The 19,116-nt window shown below is 42.9% G+C and overlaps 2 protein-coding genes across 3 annotated transcripts in view; both read left to right on the top strand.

Annotated features, from left to right (window-relative positions):
- The window catches only part of LOC116973616 (collagen alpha-1(IX) chain-like), a 71,814-nt gene extending 71,393 nt beyond the window's left edge, over positions 1-421 (top strand). For both annotated transcript variants that reach the window (XM_033021853.1, XM_033021852.1), the window contains one exon: positions 146-421. In XM_033021853.1, coding sequence (XP_032877744.1) covers positions 146-288 — 143 coding nt within the window. In that variant the 3' untranslated portion in view covers positions 289-421. The remainder of the gene's footprint in view (positions 1-145) is intronic.
- A 7,909-nt stretch (positions 422-8,330) lies between these two features.
- On the top strand, positions 8,331-11,442 carry msh5 (mutS homolog 5). Its single transcript, XM_033021851.1, has one exon. The coding sequence runs from the start codon at positions 8,545-8,547 to the stop codon at positions 10,945-10,947; it is 2,403 nt and encodes an 800-aa protein (XP_032877742.1). The 5' UTR covers positions 8,331-8,544; the 3' UTR covers positions 10,948-11,442.
- Positions 11,443-19,116: the final 7,674 nt, after the last annotated feature.

Genomic DNA, 19,116 nt, shown 5'->3' with positions numbered 1-19,116 from the left:
CTTTACGTGCACAAACATTTGCAGTGTCGGACCATCATACTAAATATGTTAGTTGAATATGTTCTGCTCACTAAGCCTTTGCAGATATCTTATTATTTCTAGCCTTTTGTATTTCCTGGCATTATTGTTGTTGCTATTCACATAGGTGACCATGGAAAGCCTGGATCAAGCATACCTGGACAATCAGGGCAACAAGGTCAACGAGGTCACACAGGGCAACAAGGTTTACCAGGATATCCAGGACGTTTGGGAACTCCAGGTGTCTGCAGGCCAACAGTATGCAACTAAAATGCTGACAACCCTGAGCAACAACACATTCCACTTCTAAAAAAATTACACTATTATTGAAGAATATGTGTAAATAATAATGACTTTTTTGAAGCACCTATATGAATAAATATATTTAAACAGTTTGCATAAATCCTTTGGGTATGTGCTAAAATACTTCAATTCAAAAAAATCTCATTAGAATATTAAAACTCCAACAAGAAGGTTATGTATGGTAAGACCAACTTTAATTTATATCACTTGTTCTTTACTGGTAATCTATTCTCTTGATTTTTTTTTCTTTCTTAAACAAATAGAAATAGAATGTGCCTGTTTCCAAAATGATTGAGAAGTTATACATTAAGGGAAAACCAATGGAAATGTAAAAATAACTCGCATCAATATTCTACTTCGGAGTGATGCAAAATAAACATTCTGAATAGCAACCATGATGGATACTGTTTTAAAGTTGTCTTAAAAATATTGTGGAGTGACCTAATATGACAGTGTTTCCAAATTCACATGAAGATTGGATAAATTGCATTTAGTGCATGCACACAAGTTGATCATCCTACTTTGTAATGACGTGTCCCCTCTTCACAAAGTAAACAATTGCTGGCATCTCAATTTCTAATTCTATTATAAAGGATTTAATGGTACAGATAGTTAAACTATTTCCACTGGTAAGTTAACCCAGGTTGTGACCATAATGTGAGAGGGAGGATATCTAGCAGTGCACTTAGCATGTTTTTATACAGATCATAAAAACCTGGAATTCTCTTCACCAAAACCTATGGAAGCAGGGTCAATTGAATTTTTCAGTACAATGATTAACGGAATTTTATTTCGTAAGGAATCAAGAAATATATTGCTGAATAGCAGTTAAATGGAATTGTGCTGCAGATCAACAGGTCCAGGAGCTGAAACATTGAATTCTGTTACCAATTTCCTAGTTGGTCAGAAATAATTAACTCAATATTTCTTCCAATTATGTGTCTGTTGCATAGCTAATTAAGTTGTCAATCAAAACACCTTTCCCATGTGTGTCAACCCCGTGTCAAACTCACTTAAATACAAATCCAATTTGCGATCTGTGGATACTTGCTGGAAATGCTGTAACAACCAATTGCATTATTGGTAACAATCCTTTCAAAACTATTATCCCTGTTATAATGGGACACACAAATCGGTTGTTATTGCATTAGTGATTCAGATTCAGATTCAGATTCAGATTCAATTTTAATTGTCATTGTCAGTGTACAGTACAGAGACAACGAAATGCATTGTTACCCTATAACCGTGCTGTAATTGTTATATGGTTATATGGTAACAATCACTAATGCAATAACAACCGATTTGTGTGTCCCATTATAACAGGGATAATAGTTTTGAAAGGCTTCTCAGCTACTTTCAAGAAACCACATTGAGGCATTCTTTTGTTCCAGCATCTACAATATTTAGACAGCTAAATTCTTGGGATTAAAGCCTTAATTTATACATACACAAATTATTTACAGACCATCATGGTGAGTTGATGCGGAAAGTTCTGGAAATAATAATCCGGGAGAACATTTGAAGTTACTTGAACAGTTGTGGATTTTTTTTTAAAGTCATTTTCAGAACCTGAGCAGGGCCAGCATTTATTACCTAACCACAATTAATTGCCTTTGGAAAGGTGATAGTGAGCGTCCTTTTTTTCTGCTGTAGTTCTTGTGACCAAGCTTTGCTCAGAAGTGTTAGAGAGGCAGTTCAAGAATTTAGACTTCGCAACAATGAAGGAATAGAAATATATTTTCAATTTAGAATTATGGGACTTGGAGGGGAAATCTGCAAACGTGGTGATCCTTTGCAAATGCTGCCTTTGTCTTTCTTTATGGTAAAGCGTGTGGGTTTGGGGAGATGCTGTTGGAATAGCCTTGAGGAGTAACTGCATTTGCAGATGGTGCACATTGCAGCATTTTCATCTATGGTTGATAGTACAATTGTTTAGAATGGTGAAAATGGTACCAATCAAGTACGGTATCCTCCACCTGCTGGATTAGTTCAGCTCCAAAAACACCATCCATAACCTCCACTCAGCTAATGGTAATTATTTGCTGCAAAGAGTAGGGTTTACTGGCAAGAGGTCTAGCAGATGGAGTGCTGTGAGTACATTTTTGCAGGAAAATTAAATTGGTATGAACTAAATGAAGCAAATGCAGAGCTCTGAAATGTAGACAGATTTGAATATTCAGATTTTACAAAAGTTGTGTTAGAAAAATGGCAAGTAATTAGGAAAGCTTGATTAGGAAATTAGGAAGCTTAATGAGGTAATTAGGAAAGCCATTTTGTTTTTATTGGGAGAACAATTAATTTCAAAAGTTAGGAAATAATGCTTCAATTATACAGTGGATTGGTGAGGCTACGTCTGGAGTAGTACATGTAGTTTAGGCTCCCTTTTTAAATAAAGCAGTTCAGAGCAGGTTTACTTGAGTCATATCTGGAGTGGGTAAATTGTCAATGAGGTAGGTTGACAGACAAGTCTTGTAAGTTTAAAAGATTGAAGGAGGCCGCTATTTAAATATATACAATTGTGAGAGAACAATGTGAATGTGAACAGGATGTTTCTTTGTGAAAGAATCTGGCACTAGGTGGTCACCGTTTAAAAATAAAGGGTCATTTATTTAAGACAGAGACAAGACAAATGTTTTCTCATGAGAGGATTGTGAGCTTTTCGAGGACTCTCTCCAAGTATGATGGAAGGACTGTAATTGAATATTTTAAGGCTGAGGTAAATAGCAACTTGATAAGCAAGGAAGGTGAAAGATTACTGCAAGTAGATAGGTATGTGGAGTTGAGTCAAGTCAAGAGTGTTTTATTGTCATATGTCCTGGACGGGACAATGAAATTCTTACTTGCTACAGCACAACAGAATATGTGAATATGTAAACATTGTATATAATGGGGAAAAAAAGAAAAAGTTCAATAAATAACAAATATGGTGCAAATAACAAATAATATGTTCTGCAGTTCAGAGCTCATAGCTTATTTGTTGTGTTTAATAGCCTGATGGCTGTGGGGAAGAAGCTGTTCCTGAACCTGGACGTTACAGTTTTCAGGCTCCTGTACCTTCTTCCTGATGGCAGTGGTGAGATAAGTGTGTGGCCAGGATGGTGTAGGTCCTTGATGATTTTGGCTGCCTTTTTGAGGCAGCGACTACGATAGATCCCTTTGACGATGGGGAGGTCAAAGCCTGTGATGGACTGGGCAGTGGTCACAACTTTTTGTAATCTTTTTCGCTCCTGGACGTTCAAGTTGGCGAACCAGGCCACGATGCAACCAGTGAGAATGCTCTCTACCATGCACCTGTAGAGGTTTAGGTGAATCCTCTTCGACATGCCGAATCCCCGTAATATTCTCAGGAAGTAGAGTCGCTAATGTGCCTTTACAATTGCATTGGTGTGCTGGGTCCAGGAAAGATCTGATTATATGCACGCCCAGGAATTTGAAGTTATTGACCCTCTCCACCATCGTCCCATCACCATCGTTGATATAAACAGAATTGTGGGTCCTCATCCTTCCCCTACTAAAGTCCACAATCAGTTTCTTGGTCTTACTGATGTTGAGATCCAGGTTGTTGTGTTGGCACCATTTGGCCAGTCTGTCGATCTCACTTCTATACTCTGACTCATAGACATGATCTTATTAAATACTGAGTGCTTATAATTTGAAAGTACTGAACTTGCTCTTATTAAACATTGCCATCACCCTGCGCTAGTTACAGCCTTTGGAGCCTTCATCATGTCCCAGTCAAGTTGAAAATGCCATTCATGGCCTTGCCTTGTGTACCGAGTCCCAAAGCACTTGTGCAAACGAATTGCCATTCTTCCCGTGTCCCAGTTGCTCATCCATTGATTAATTGCCCCGGATTCCTGGGGTTTAGAAGGATGAGGGGGTATCTTATAGAAACTTATAAAATGACTGGACAAGCTAGATGCAGGAAAAATGTTCCCAATGTTGGGCGAGTCCAGAACCAGGGGCCACAGTCTTCGAATAAAGGGGAGGTCATTTAAGACTGAGGTGAGAAAATAACGTTTTCACCCAGAGAGTTGTGAATTTATGGAATTCCCTGCCACAGAGGGCAGTGGAGGCCAAATCACTGGATGGATTTAAGAGAGAGTTAGATAGAGCTCTAGGGGCTAGTGGAGTCAAGGGATATGACTTTAGAGAGCTCGGAAAAATGCTGAAAAGCAGGACCTCCAGGGTTGTTATCTCCGGTTTGCTTCTAGTTCCTCGTGCTGGCGAGAGCAGGAACAGGGAGATACGGGACCTGAACGTGTGGCTGATGAACTGGTGCACGGGGCAGGGATTTAGATTCTTAGATCACTGGGATCTGTTTTGGGGTAAGGGGGAACTGTACAAAAGGGACGGATTGCATCTTAACAGGTGTGGGACCAGCATTCTGGCAGGCAGGTTTGCCACTGCTACACGGGTGGTTTTAAACTGAATAAGGGGGGTGGGGTGTCGAATGGGATAGTTGAGGATGGAGTTAAAGGGAAAGGGTTTCTTAAATGTGTGAGCGTAGAGACAGAGGGGTGTAAAATGAGGGTAGAAGCAATAGGTAGCAAGGTGAAAAGTAAAAGTGGCAGGCAGACAAAACCAGGGCAAAAATCAGAAAGGGCCACTTTTCAACATAATTGTATAAGGGGTAAGAGTGTTGTAAAAACAAGCCTGAAGGCTTTGTGTCTCAATGCAAGGAGCATTCGTAATAAGGTGGATAAGTTGAATGTGCAGATAGCTATTAATGACTATGATATAGTTGGGATCACGGAGACATGGCTCCAGGGTGACCAAGGCTGGGAGCTGAACATCCAGGGATATTCAATATTCAGGAGGGATAGAGAGAAAGGAAAAGGAGGTGGGGTAGCGTTGCTGATTAGAGAGGAGATTAACGCAATGGAAAGGAAGGACATTGGTTTGGAGGATGTGGAATTGGTATGGGTAGAGCTGCGAAACACTAAGGGGCAGAAAACGCTGGTGGGTGTTGTGTACAGGCCACCTAACAGTAGTAGTGAAGTTGGAGATGGTATCAAACAGGAAATTAGAAATGCGTGCGACAAAGGCAAAACCGTTATAATGGGTGACTTCAATCTACATATAGATTGGGTGAATCAAATTGGCAGGGGTGCTGAGGAAGAGGGTTTCTTGGAATGTATGCGGGATAGTTATCTAAATCAACATGTAGAGGAACCAACAAGAGAGCAGGCTATTTTAGACTGGGTATTGAGTAATAAGGAAGGGTTAGTTAGCAGTCTTGTTGTACGTGCCCCCTTGGGCAAGAGTGACCATAATATGGTTGAGTTCTTCATTAGGATGGAGAGTGACATTGTTAATTCAGAAACAATGGTTCTGAACTTAAAGAAAGGTAACTTTGAGGGTATGAGACGTGAATTGGCCAAGATTGACTGGCAATTAATTCTAAAAGGGTTGACGGTGGATATGCAATGGAAGACATTTAAAGACTGCATGGATGAACTACAAAAATTGTTCATCCCAGTTTGGCAAAAGAATAAATCAGGGAAGGTAGTGCATCCGTGGATAACAAGGGAAATCAGGGATAGTATCAAAGCGAAGGATGATGCGTACAAATTAGCCAGAAAAGCAGCATACCGGAGGACTGGGAGAAATTCAGAGACCAGCAGAGGAGGACAAAGGGCTTAATTAGGAAAGGAAAAATAGATTATGAAAGAAAACTGGCAGGGAACATAAAAACTGACTGCAAAAGTTTTTATAGATATGTGAAAAGAAAGAGATTAGTTAAAACAAATGTAGGTCCCTTGCAGTCAGAAACAGGTTGATCATGGGGAACAAGGATATGGCGGACCAATTGAATAACTACTTTGGTTCCGTCTTCACTAAGGAAGACATAAATAATCTGCCGGAAATAGCAGGGGACCGCGGGTCAAAGGAGTTGGAGGAATTGAGTGAAATCCAAGTTAGCCGGGAAGTGGTGTTGGGTAAATTGAATGGATTAAAGGCCGATAAATCCCCAGGGCCAGATAGGCTGCATCCCAGAGTACTTAAGGAAGTAGCTCCAGAAATAGTGGATGCATTAGTAATAATCTTTCAAAACTCTTTAGATTCTGGAGTAGTTCCTGAGGATTGGCGGGTGGCAAACGTAACCCCACTTTTTAAGAAGGGAGGGAGAGAGAAAACGGGGAATTACAGACCAGTTAGTCTAACATCGGTAGTGGGGAAACTGCTAGAGTCAGTTATTAAAGATGGGATAGCAGCACATTTGGAAAGTGGTGAAATCATTGGACAAAGTCAGCATGGATTTACAAAAGGTAAATCATGTCTGACGAATCTTATAGAATTTTTCGAGGATGTAACTAGTAGCGTGGATAGGGGAGAACCAGTGGATGTGGTGTATCTGGACTTCCAGAAGGCTTTCGACAAGGTCCCACATAAGAGATTAGTATACAAACTTAAAGCACACGGCATTGGGGGTTCAGTATTGATGTGGATAGAGAACTGGCTGGCAAACAGGAAGCAAAGAGTAGGAGTAAACGGGTCCTTTTCACAATGGCAGGCAGTGACTAGTGGGGTACCGCAAGGCTCAGTGCTGGGACCCCAGCTATTTACAATATATATTAATGATCTGGATGAGGGAATTGAAGGCAATATCTCCAAGTTTGCGGATGACACTAAGCTGGGGGGCAGTGTTAGCTGTGAGGAGGATGCTAGGAGACTGCAAGGTGACTTGGATAGGCTGGGTGAGTGGGCAAATGTTTGGCAGATGCAGTATAATGTGGATAAATGTGAGGTTATCCATTTTGGTGGCAAAAACAGGAAAGTAGACTATTATCCAAATGGTGGCCGACTAGGAAAAGGGGAGATGCAGCGAGACCTGGGTGTCATGGTACACCAGTCATTGAAAGTGGGCATGCAGGTGCAGCAGGCAGTGAAGAAAGCGAATGGTATGTTAGCTTTCATAGCAAAAGGATTTGAGTATAGGAGCAGGGAGGTTCTACTGCAGTTGTACAAGGTCTTGGTAAGACCACACCTGGAGTATTGCGTACAGTTTTGGTCTCCAAATCTGAGGAAGGACATTATTGCCATAGAGGGAGTGCAGAGAAGGTTCACCAGACTGATTCCTGGGATGTCAGGACTGTCTTATGAAGAAAGACTGGATAGACTTGGTTTATACTCTCTAGAATTTAGGAGATTGAGAGGGGATCTTATAGAAACTTACAACATTCTTAAGGGGTTGGACAGGCTAGATGCAGGAAGATTGCTCCCGATGTTGGGGAAGTCCAGGACAAGGGGTCACAGCTTAAGGATAAGGGGGAAATCCTTTAAAACCGAGATGAGAAGAACTTTTTTCACACAGAGTGGTGAATCTCTGGAACTCTCTGCCACAGAGGGTAGTCGAGGCCAGTTCATTGGCTATATTTAAGAGGGAGTTAGATGTGGCCCTTGTGGCTAAGGGGATCAGAGGGTATGGAGAGAAGGCAGGTACGGGATACTGAGTTGGATGATCAGCCATGATCATATTGAATGGCGGTGCAGGCTCGAAGGGCCGAATGGCCTACTCCTGCACCTAATTTCTATGTTTCTATGATATGGGGAGAAGGCAGGTACTGGTTATTGATACGGGACGATCAGCCATGATCACAATGAATGGCGGTGCTGGCTCGAAGGGCTGAATGGCCTCCTCCTGCACCTATTTTCTATGTTTCTATGACTCATGAAAAGTAAACTGCTGCAGGACGTGAAATGCGTGAGGAGAATGCAGCATGCCACCCCGGTTCCTGTAGCATTCATTTCAAGTCACTGCGAAACTTTGTATTCCGATTTTGAAAGTCTGCAAAGGAGGAGTTGAGTTACCTGCCCAGCCGCCGCCTCCCCCCTCGCGCGGGAGAACCGGACCGTGCGCGACACGTGCCCAACCGCCGCCTCCCTCGCTCGGGGAACCGGACCGCGCGCGACACGTGCCCAACCGCCGCCTCCCTCGCTCGGGGAACCGGACCGCGGGAGAACCGGACCGTGCGCGACACGTGCCCAACAGTCACCTCCCTCGCTCGGGGAACCGGACCGCGCGCGACACGTGCCCAACCGCCACCTCCCTCGCGCGGGAGACCGGGACCGCACGAGACTCCGGGCCAATCGCCCCCACGCGCGACTGCAGCCAACCGCGGTCACATTCGTGGCCGCCTTGGAGGTCGGAAATGGCGGTGTAAATAAACCGCAGGGAATAAAGCCTAACGTGTGCAGGATTATAAAACGAATGCCCCAATGAATAACTCTGCTCCAGATGACGCGGATGCCTCCACTCAGCCCGAGGTGTATGCGAGCGTCCTGTGGCACAGCGGACAGCTTGGGCTCGCTTACTACAACGCAAATGACTGTACCGTTTACATCATGTCCGATACCCCCGACTCACAGGATCTCAAGTTGCTGAAGAAAGTATTGGAAGAAATCCAGCCCCGGTGCATCTTAACAAGTGCGAAGCAAGACCACATTATGGCGGACTTCCTCCAAGCAATGGGGACGGCCAACAACGGAGAGGATGGGAAGCCAGAAATAGCTCTCTTCCCCAACGTGGACTTTGGGCTCAATATCAGCAAGCAGCGGGTGCTGTCTGCCAACCTGCCCTTTGTCCCCTCTCATCTGACCGAAGCAGAGAAGATCGTGTACCTAGCGGCAATCATCCCATTCGAGTGCACCACCATGTTGCGAGCACTCGGGGGGCTTCTGAAGTTTATAGAGAGGAGGAGGATTGGAGTGGAATTAGAAGATCCCAGCGTGAGCGTCCCCATCCTGGCAATCAAGAAATTTGTCCTTAATGACATCGTTCACATTGACCAGGACGCATACTGCGTGTTGCAGATTTTTAAGTCAGAGGTGCATCCATCTGTGTACAAACTGGCGTCAGGGGTGAAAGAAGGACTCAGCTTGTTCGGAGTTATGAATCGCTGCAGATCCCAATGGGGGACAAAGCTGATGAGGCTGTGGTTCATGCGCCCTACGAAAAACCCGGAGGAGCTGAACAAGAGGCTGGATGCCATCCAGTTTTTCATGCTGGCAAGAAACACTGAGATAGTGCAGACGCTTCAGGACTGCTTGAAACACATCAAAAATGTCCCATCAATTCTGAAAAGGATGACACTATCGTACACCAAAGTGAGTGATTGGCAAGCCCTTTATAAGACAGTGTACAACGCTGTGTGCATTGGAGACACTTGCACATCCCTGCCCAGATCTGTAGAGCTCTTTGCAAAGATCTCTCACACTTTCACAGATGATCTTCATTATATTGCCAGTCTCATAACAAAAGTGGTGGATTTTGAAGGTAGTAATACGGAGAACAGATTCACTGTTCGGCCAAACGTGGACCCAGCTATAGATGAGAAAAAACGTAAACTGATGGGTCTGTCAGATTTCTTAACTGAAGTAGCAAGGAATGAACTAACCCTACTAGACAGCAGGATTCCTTCATGCTGTGTTATCTACATCCCTCTGATAGGATTTCTTCTCACTATTCCACGCCTTCCAAGCATGGTAGACAAGGATGATTTTGAAATAGAGGGACTGGATTTCATGTTTCTATCCGAGGGTAGGCTTCATTATAGAAGTGCCAGAACCAAAGAGCTTGATACAATGTTGGGAGACTTGCATTGTGAAATCCGGGACCTTGAGACAGCTGTCATGTACCAGCTGCAGGTAAAGATTTTGGAGAAGTCTGCAGTTCTTTTCGATGTGATAGAATATACAGCTCATTTGGATTGCTTAATTGCCATGGCTGTTGTGGCCCGAGAAAATACCTACATAAGGCCAAGGTTAACCAGCAAGAATATAATCAACATTAAAGATGGAAGACATCCTCTCATGGAAATGTGCACAAGGACATTTGTTTCAAACCCTATCAGTACTGGTGGAGAACATGGAAAGATAAGTATCCTCACTGGTCCAAATTCCAGTGGCAAAAGTGTATATCTCAAGGAGGTTGGCCTAATAGTATTCATGGCACTAATAGGTAGTTATGTACCTGCCACAGATGCAGACATTGGATTAATAGATGGTATTTACACGAGGATCCAAAGTCGTGAATCAGTGTCTGTGGGGCTCTCCACATTTATAATAGACTTAAATCAGGTGGCTGCTGCAGTTAACAGTGCTACAGAGAGATCTCTAGTACTAATTGATGAGTTTGGAAAAGGAACCAACAGTGTTGATGGCTTATCACTTCTTGCAGCTGTTTTAAGGCATTGGGTGCAGCAAGATGTGAAATGCCCGCATATCTTTGTATCTACCAATTTTCATAGTTTAGTTCAGCTACAACTACTCCCTACTATTAACCTAATACGTTACCTAACGCTGGAGACCATACAGGATGGGGAGGAGCTGGTGTTTTTCTACCAGCTAGAGGACGGTGTTTCTACCGACAGCTACGCTGCCAATATAGCTACACTGGCTGGGATGCCACCAGAGGTGGTGAAGCGAGGGACACAGATATCTGAACTGTACCGCAGTGGACAACCCATTTGTCGTCTTGACTGTCCTACAAAAGCAAACCAGTTGGAAACATACAAAGCATTGGCAGATACGTTCCTTCAATTGGACCTCAGTGATCCTAATGTGGATCTGCAGGAATTTTTGAACAAGAGTGTTCTGGCATATACAGCGTCAGAGGTTTGATATGGCATTTTGCTGAGCTGCTTCAGGCCATGACCTAAAACATATTGAACACACTGTTACTATTCAAGAATTTTATCTCGGTTCCCAACGATTTTTAATGGATAAAATAAAAATCTAGGATTTGCAATTGATCAAGCTTTGAGGTTAGTGTATTAAAATTGCACTGAGAACAATTGGTTTGGTTCGACCAATCTGGTAAATTTGTCGATCGTAACATTAAAACATTTGGCGATGCTGCAGTTATCTCCACATGAGTTGGGATGGATAAAGTTGGCAAATTTTAATTATAGATATGTCTTAATTATTGATTTGGATTTGACAATGTAATAGTTTAAAAATGCCTGGTTTAGGTGAATTTTTAAACATATGTGAATTTACTGTGGTAATGTTTTGAAACTAAGTGGAACTCTTTCCTAAATTCTCGCTTACAAGAAGAATGCTCAAAAATGGAGTGCAGTAAAATGAGTTTAAGTGCACCAGAGAAAAGAGAATTGTGATCATATAACCATATAATATAACCATATAACAATTACAGCACGGAAACAGGCCATCTCGACCCTTCTAGTCCGTGCCGAACACATAATCTCCCCTAGTCCCATATACCTGCGCTCAGACCATAACCCTCCATTCCTTTCCCATCCATATAACTATCCAATTTATTTTTAAATGATAAAAACGAACCTGCCTCCACCACCTTCACTGGAAGCTCATTCCACACAGCTACCACTCTCTGAGTAAAGAAGTTCCCCCTCATGTTACCCCTAAACTTCAGTCCCTTAATTCTCAAGTCATGTCCCCTTGTTTGAATCTTCCCTACTCTCAGTGGGAAAAGCTTTTCCACGTCAACTCTGTCTATCCCTCTCATCATTTTAAAAACCTCTATCAAGTCCCCCCTTAACCTTCTGCGCTCCAAAGAATAAAGCCCTAACTTGTTCAACCTTTCTCTGTAACTTAGTTGCTGAAACCCAGGCAACATTCTAGTAAAACTCCTCTGTACTCTCTCTATTTTGTTGACATCCTTCCTATAATTAGGCGACCAAAATTGTACACCATACTCCAGAATTGGCCTCACCAATGCCTTGTACAATTTTAACATTACATCCCAACTTCTATACTCAATGCTCTGATTTATAAAGGCCAGCACACCAAAAGCTTTCTTTACCACCCTATCTACATGAGATTCCACTTTCAGGGAACTGTGCACAGTTATTCCCAGATCCCTCTGTTCACCTACATTCTTCAATTCCCTACCATTTACCATGTGCGTCCTATTTTGATTTGTCCTGCCAAGATGTAGCACCTCACACTTATCAGCATTAAACTCCATCTGCCATCTTTCAGCCCACTCTTCCAACTGGCATAAATCTCTCTACTTCATTACCCGCAACCCCACCTATCTTAGTATCATCTGCATACTTACTAATCCCATTTACCACACCATCGTCCAGATCATTGATGTACATGACAAACAACAGTGGACCCAACACAGATCCCTGTGGCACCCCACTCGTCACTGGCCTCCAACCTGACAAACAACCATCCACCATTACTCTCTGGCATCTCCCATTCAGCCACTGTTGAATCCATCTTGCTACTCCACCATTAATACCCAACCATTGAACCTTCTTAACCAACCTTCCATGAGGAACCTTGTCAAAGGCCTTACTGGTCCATATACACAACATCCACTGCTTTACCCTCATCAATTTCCCGAGTAACATCTTCAAAAAATTCAAGAAGATTAGTTAAACATGACCTTCCAGGCACAAATCCATGTTGACTGTTCCTAATCAGACCCTGTTTATCCAGATGCTTATATATATTATCTCTAAGTATTCTTTCCATTAATTTACCCACCACTGACGTCAAACTAACAGGTCTATAATTGCTAGGTTTACTCTTAGACCCCTTTTTAAACAATGGAACAACATGCGCAGTACGCCAATCCTCCGGCACTATTCCCGTTTCTAATGACATTTGAAATATTTCTGCCATAGCCCCTGCTATTTCTACACTAACTTCCCTCAATGTCCTAGGGAATATCCTGTCCGGACCTGGAGACTTATCCACTTTTATATTTCTCAAAAGTGTCAGTACTTCCTCTTCTTTGATCCTCATAGTTTCCATAGCTACTCTACTTGTTTCCCTTACCTCACATAATTCAATATCCTTCTCCTTGGTGAATACCGAAGAAAAGAAACTGTTCAATATCTCCCCCATCTCTTTTGGCTCTGCAGATAGTTGGCCACTCTGACTCTCTAATGGACCAATTTTATCCCTCGTTATCCTTTTGCTATTAATATAGCGGTAGAAACCCTTCGGATTTACTTTTACCTTACTTGCCAAAGCAACCTCATATCTTCTTTTAGCTTTTCTAATTTTTTTCTTAAGATTCTTTTTACATTCTTTATACTCCTCAAGCACCTCATTTACTCCATGCTGCCTATAACTATTGTAGATCTCCCTCTTTTTCCGAACCAAGTGTCCAATTTCCCTTGAAAACCATGGCTCTTTACAATTTTTACGATTTCCTTTCAACCGAACAGGGACATAAAGATTCTGTACTCTTAAAATTTCACCTTTAAATGTACTCCATTTCTCTTCCACATCTTTCCCATAAAACAAACTGTCCCAATTTACTCCTTTTAAATCCTTTCGCATCTCCTCAAAGTTAGCCTTTCTCCAATCAAAAATCTCAACCCTAGGTCCAGATTTGTCCCTCTCCATAATTATATTGAAACTAATGGTATTGTGATCACTGGACCCGAACTGTTCCCCAACGCATACCTCTGCCACCTGACCCATCTCATTTCCTAACAGGAGGTCCAGTACGGCCCCTTCTCTAGTAGGTACTTCTATGTATTGTTGCAAAAAACTATCCTGCACACATTTTACAAACTCCAACCCATCCAGCCCATTTACAGAATGTGTTTCCCAGTCTATGTGTGGAAAATTGAAATCTCCCACAATCACTACCTTGTGCTTACTACTAATATCTGCAATCTCCTTACATATTTGCTCTTCCAATTCTCGCTCCCCATTTGGCAGGTCTATAATACACCCCTATAAGTGTTGCTACCCCTTTCCCATTTCTCAGTTCCACCCAAATAGCCTCCCTAGACGAGCCCTCTAATCTATCCTGCCAAAGCACTGCTGTAATATCTTCCCTGATAAGCAATGCAACACCTCCACCTCTTGCCCCTCCAATTCTATCACACCTGAAGCAACGAAATCCTGGAATATTTAGTTTCCAATCACAGCCCTCCTGCAACCATGTTTCACTGATCGCCACAACATCATACTTCCAGGTGTCAATCCAGGCTCTAAGTTCATCCACTTTTCTTACAATGCTCCTAGCATTAAAATATACACATTTAAGAAACCCACCCTCTCTTATTCTCTGATTATTTTCTTTTTCTTCTCTCATTAAAAGAAATCCAGAAAATAGCTCTGATGAATTCTAAAGGTGTGCCGGTGATGAAACGGATTTGCAGGAACCAGAATCTAATAAGTTTAAATAAACCTTTTTAAGCAAGGAGTTGGTGGTGTTTCCTCTGCTCTGGATCACAACAGCTACAGGACCGGAAGAACTCGAGTTATGAGTTTTAGAGTTTGAACAACAGCTAACATTTCACATTTATCATGATGTAGGAGGTCATTTGGCCCATCAAACTAATGCTGACTCTAAGAGCAACATGATCAATCCCATTCCACCATTTTACTTCCCTGTAAACTATTATCTCTCACATACTCATTGACTCAAAAAAAGGGAGGCACTGTGGAGCTAACTGCACCAGAGACCTGGGTTGAATCTTGGCCTCGGATACTTCTGTACATTCTCCCTGTGACCACGTGGGTTTCCTCTGGGTACTCCGGTTTATTCCCCCATTCCAAAGTCGTGTGGGTTTGTAGGTTAATTATGCTCTGTAATTTGCTTCTAGTGTGTTTAGTGTCTAGTCCATGAGAAAATAGGACAATATAGAACTAATGTGAATGGTTGATCAGTCATTTACCTGGACTCGGTGGGCTGAAGGGCCTCTAAAAATGTACACAGTAGCAGAGAGAACATGTAAACTCCACACAGACCATAAGCTAGGATCAGACTCCGATCACTGGAGGTCTGAGACAACGGCATTACGTTTTGAGTCAATGTGATACTGCAATGCCACTATGATCTATGATGCACACTTCCGTACCTCTTGCCTGTTGGGAGAGGGGAGAAGTGGAATGTCCAGTGTAAGATTCGTCCTTGATTGTGCTACTGGTCTTGCCGAGGCAGCTGGAAGTGTAATAATAATAATAATAATGGATGGGATTTATATAGCGCCTTTCTAATACTCAAGACGCAAGTGCGTGATGGTTTGGGCTGCATCCACAGTTTTCTGCAATTTCTTGCTGCCTTGGATAAAGCTTACCCAAACCATGTTGTGATGCATCCCCTTAAAATTATTTCAACGGCGCACCTGTGGAAGTTGGTGAGAGTGTTGAGACGTAATGCTAGCATTTATTTCAAGAGGACCAGAATACAAAAACAGGGATGTAATGCTGAGGCTCTATAAGGTGCTGGTCAGGCCGCATTTGGAGTATTGTGAGTAATTTTGGGCACCATATCTGAGGAAGGATGTGCTGACTCTGGAGAGGGTCCAGAGGAGGTTTACAAGAACGATCCCAGGAATGAGTGGGTTAACATATGATGAGCGTTTGACGGCACTAGGACTGTACTTGCTGGAGTTTAGAAGAATGAGGGGGACCTCATTGAAACTTACTGAATAGTGAAAAGCTTGGATAGAGTGGATGTGGAGAGGATGTTTCCACTAGTGGGAGAGTCTAGGACTAGAGGTCATAGCCTCAGAATTAAAGGATGTTCCTTTAGGAAGGAGATCAGGAGGAATTTCTTTGGTCAGAGGGTGGTGAATATGTGGATTTATTTGCCACAGAAGGCTGTGGAGGGCAATTCAATGGATATTTTTAAGGCAGAGACAGATAGATTCTTGATTAGTATGGGGGTCAGGGGTTGTGGGGAGAAGGCAGAAGAATGAGGTTAGGAGAGAGATAGATCAGCCATGATTGAATGATGAAATAGACTTGATGGGTCGAATGGCCTAATTCTGCTCCTATCACTTATGACGTTATGACATGCCGAACTTCCTAAGCGTTCTATGGAGTATAGCTGTTGATGTGTGTTCTTGGCCATTGCTTCAATATGGCTGGTCCAGGACTAGTTGCTGATGATATTTACTCCTCAGAACTTGAAGCTTTCAACTAGCTCTACTTTAGCATCGATCCCTCTATGAGGTGTCATCAGCAGGCCAGGGGTGTATACCAGGCTATATGTACTGCTTTGCTTCCAGAAGCCGATCACAATCTCCTTTGTCTTGCTGACATTGAGGGAAACGGTGTTGTCTTGTCACCAGGAAACGAGGTCTCAGTCTCCTTCCTTGCTTCCGTCTCATTATTACACTGATTTTCTGTGAACTGGTGGTCCAGCCTCCCCTATAATATAACCATATAATATAACCATATAACAATTACAGCACGGAAACAGGTCATCTCGGCCCTTCTAGACCGTGCCGAACACGTATTCTCCCCTAGTCCCATCTACCTGCACTCAGACCATAACCCTTCATTCCTTTCCCGTCCATATAACTATCCAATTTATTTTTAAATGATAAAATCGAACCTGCCTCCACCACCTTCACTGGAAGCTCATTCCACACAGCTACCACTCTCTGAGTAAAGAAGTTCCCCCTCATGTTACCCCTAAACTTCTGTCCCTTCATTCTCAAGTCATGTCCTCTTGTTTGAATCTTCCCTACTCTCAGTGGGAAAAGCTTACCCACATCAACTCTGTCTATCCCTCTCATCATTTTAAAGACCTCTATCAAGTCCCCCCTTAACCTTCTGCGCTCCAAAGAATAAAGACCTAACTTGTTCAACCTTTCTCTGTAACTTAGTTGCTGAAACCCAGGCAACATTCTAATAAATCTCCTCTGCACTCTCTCTATTTTGTTGACATCCTTCCTATAATTAGGCGACCAAAATTGTACACCATACTCCAGAATTGGCCTCACCAATGCCTTGTACAATTTTAACATTACATCCCAACTTCTATACTTCTATAATCTGGACAAAATTACAAGAGCTCATTTGAAATTCCCTGAGCAGCTTCAGATGGCATTGTAAAGTGAATGTGAATGGAATGACCATCCCCAGCCTCCACCGTCTCACCAGCCGTTTAGAGCCTCAGCTGCGGCGGTGGAAGGAGGATAATGGGGAGGGGGGGGGGGAAGAGGACAACTGGGCAGAGCAAGGAGAGCAGCATGCGGCGGTGATCAAGCAGGGAGCGGATAAAGCCACAGCCGACAGGAAGAAACAGCAGCAGGTGAGAGGGACTCACTGGTGCTTCTTGCGAGTCGGGAGTGGGGTCAGGAGCCAGGGTTCTAAATGGCCGGAGAGATGGTGGGAGCTGGGGATGAGTCAGTACATCATTCCATTTACATTCTGTTTACATTTTATATTATTTTTTTTAAGGTTTCTGGCACTCCATGGTGCTTTAGAGACACAGAAAATGTGCCATTAGCAGGCCAAGGGTGTATTATCGTTTCATTATCACGTTACCTCTGTTGGCCTGGGAAAATAGATAATCTAGAAAGGCTCTGGAACTAATATCTGACCCACTACGATGATGTCTGTAAATTTGTAAATTGAGTTAGATCATTCATATAAGACATAAACAGTGATAGCCCAAGCACCGATCTCCAAGGAATACCAGTGGTCACAGGCCTCCGGTCCGAGAATCAACTTTTCACCATCACTCTCTGCTTCCTTCCATGAAACCATTTCTCTTTCCAGTCGGCTAGCTCTCCCTGAATCCTTTGCAATCTAATCTTCCAGAGCAGCCTATGATGGTAAACATCAAATGCTTTAATGATGTCCATATAGACAACGACTGCAGCTTCGACCCTCATCAACCTATTTAGTTATTTCAAAAATTTCAATCAGATTTGTAAGACACAATTTCCCACATACAAAACCGTGGTAAAAGGAGGCGAGGGGAAGCAGTAGAGTGAAAACTGGCAAGTGTTGGGTAGATTCAGGTGAGGAGTGCTGATTGGCATTTGGGTGCAAACAGCAATAGGCCTTAGGTGAAATGGAGACCAAAATAAAGAAGTAAATAGGGAAACATAAGACTGGAATGGAGGAATATAGTGGGTGAAGGGTAAGGGAGGGGGTAGGATAAAAAGAAAATGGGCTGAACAGAAGGAGGAGAGGAAATGAACTGGGTGATAGGTATAATCGGAGAAAGGTATGCACAAAAGTAGTGGGGAACCAAATGGGTGAGAAGGGGGAACAGTTTAGGTGAAATTCTAGAGTTCAGTGTTCATCTTGTTTGGTTTTAGGCTGCCCAAGCAGAATATGAGGTGCTGGTTTTTACAGTTTGCGTTTGCACTCTGGCAGTGGAGGAGGCCGATGACAGAGATATTTATGGGAAAGCAATTTAAAATAGCGAGCAACCGGAAGCACCTTGCCAATGTAGAGGAGGCCACATCGGTAGCACCGAATGCATCAGGTGAGGTTGGAAGAAATTCAAGTAAACCTCTGTCTCAACCAAGAGGTGTAGACTTTTTTGTTGCAATTAACCAGTAGAGATAACAATTTCTTGCAAAAGCACTTAATGGCGATAAAAAGATTAGGAATACACCTGGATGCATGGTATTTGGTTAAATAGAAAAGAGAATAAAGGAAGAAGACTGATAACATTAATTAAGGAGAATGTTTCAAAGCTGAGAGAAGAATTTGTCCTTGAACAAACGATAAAATATCTCTCTTTAGAATTTAGAAACAATAGAGCTGTGATTGTATTAATGGGTCTAATCTACTGGCTGCTAATAAGTGGATCATTGGGACCTCTTTTGTGGATCATTGGGACCTCTTTTGTGGATCATTGGGACCTCTTATGTGGATCATTGGGACCTCTTTTGTGGATCATTGGGACCTCTTTTGTGGAAGGTGCGACCTGTACAAAAAGGATGGGTTGCCCTTGAACCCGAGGGGGACCAATATCCTGGCGGGGAGATTTGCAAAGGCTACTGGGAGACTTTAAACTAGAACGGTTGGGGGGAGGGACTCAAATAGAGAAAGCTAGTAGACAGTGTGTGAGGCAGGAGG

This window comes from Amblyraja radiata, chromosome 5 (genome assembly GCF_010909765.2).
Source record: "Amblyraja radiata isolate CabotCenter1 chromosome 5, sAmbRad1.1.pri, whole genome shotgun sequence".
Taxonomy (NCBI): Eukaryota; Metazoa; Chordata; class Chondrichthyes; order Rajiformes; family Rajidae; genus Amblyraja; species Amblyraja radiata.
Note: the sequence above shows the minus strand (reverse complement) of the source record. Positions and strands in the feature narration are given on the sequence as shown.

What these genes read in the sequence shown, in the direction of transcription:
- msh5 (XM_033021851.1), top strand. Translation starts at nt 8,545, where the DNA reads ATGAATAACTCTGCTCCAGATGACGCGGATGCCTCCACTCAGCCCGAG.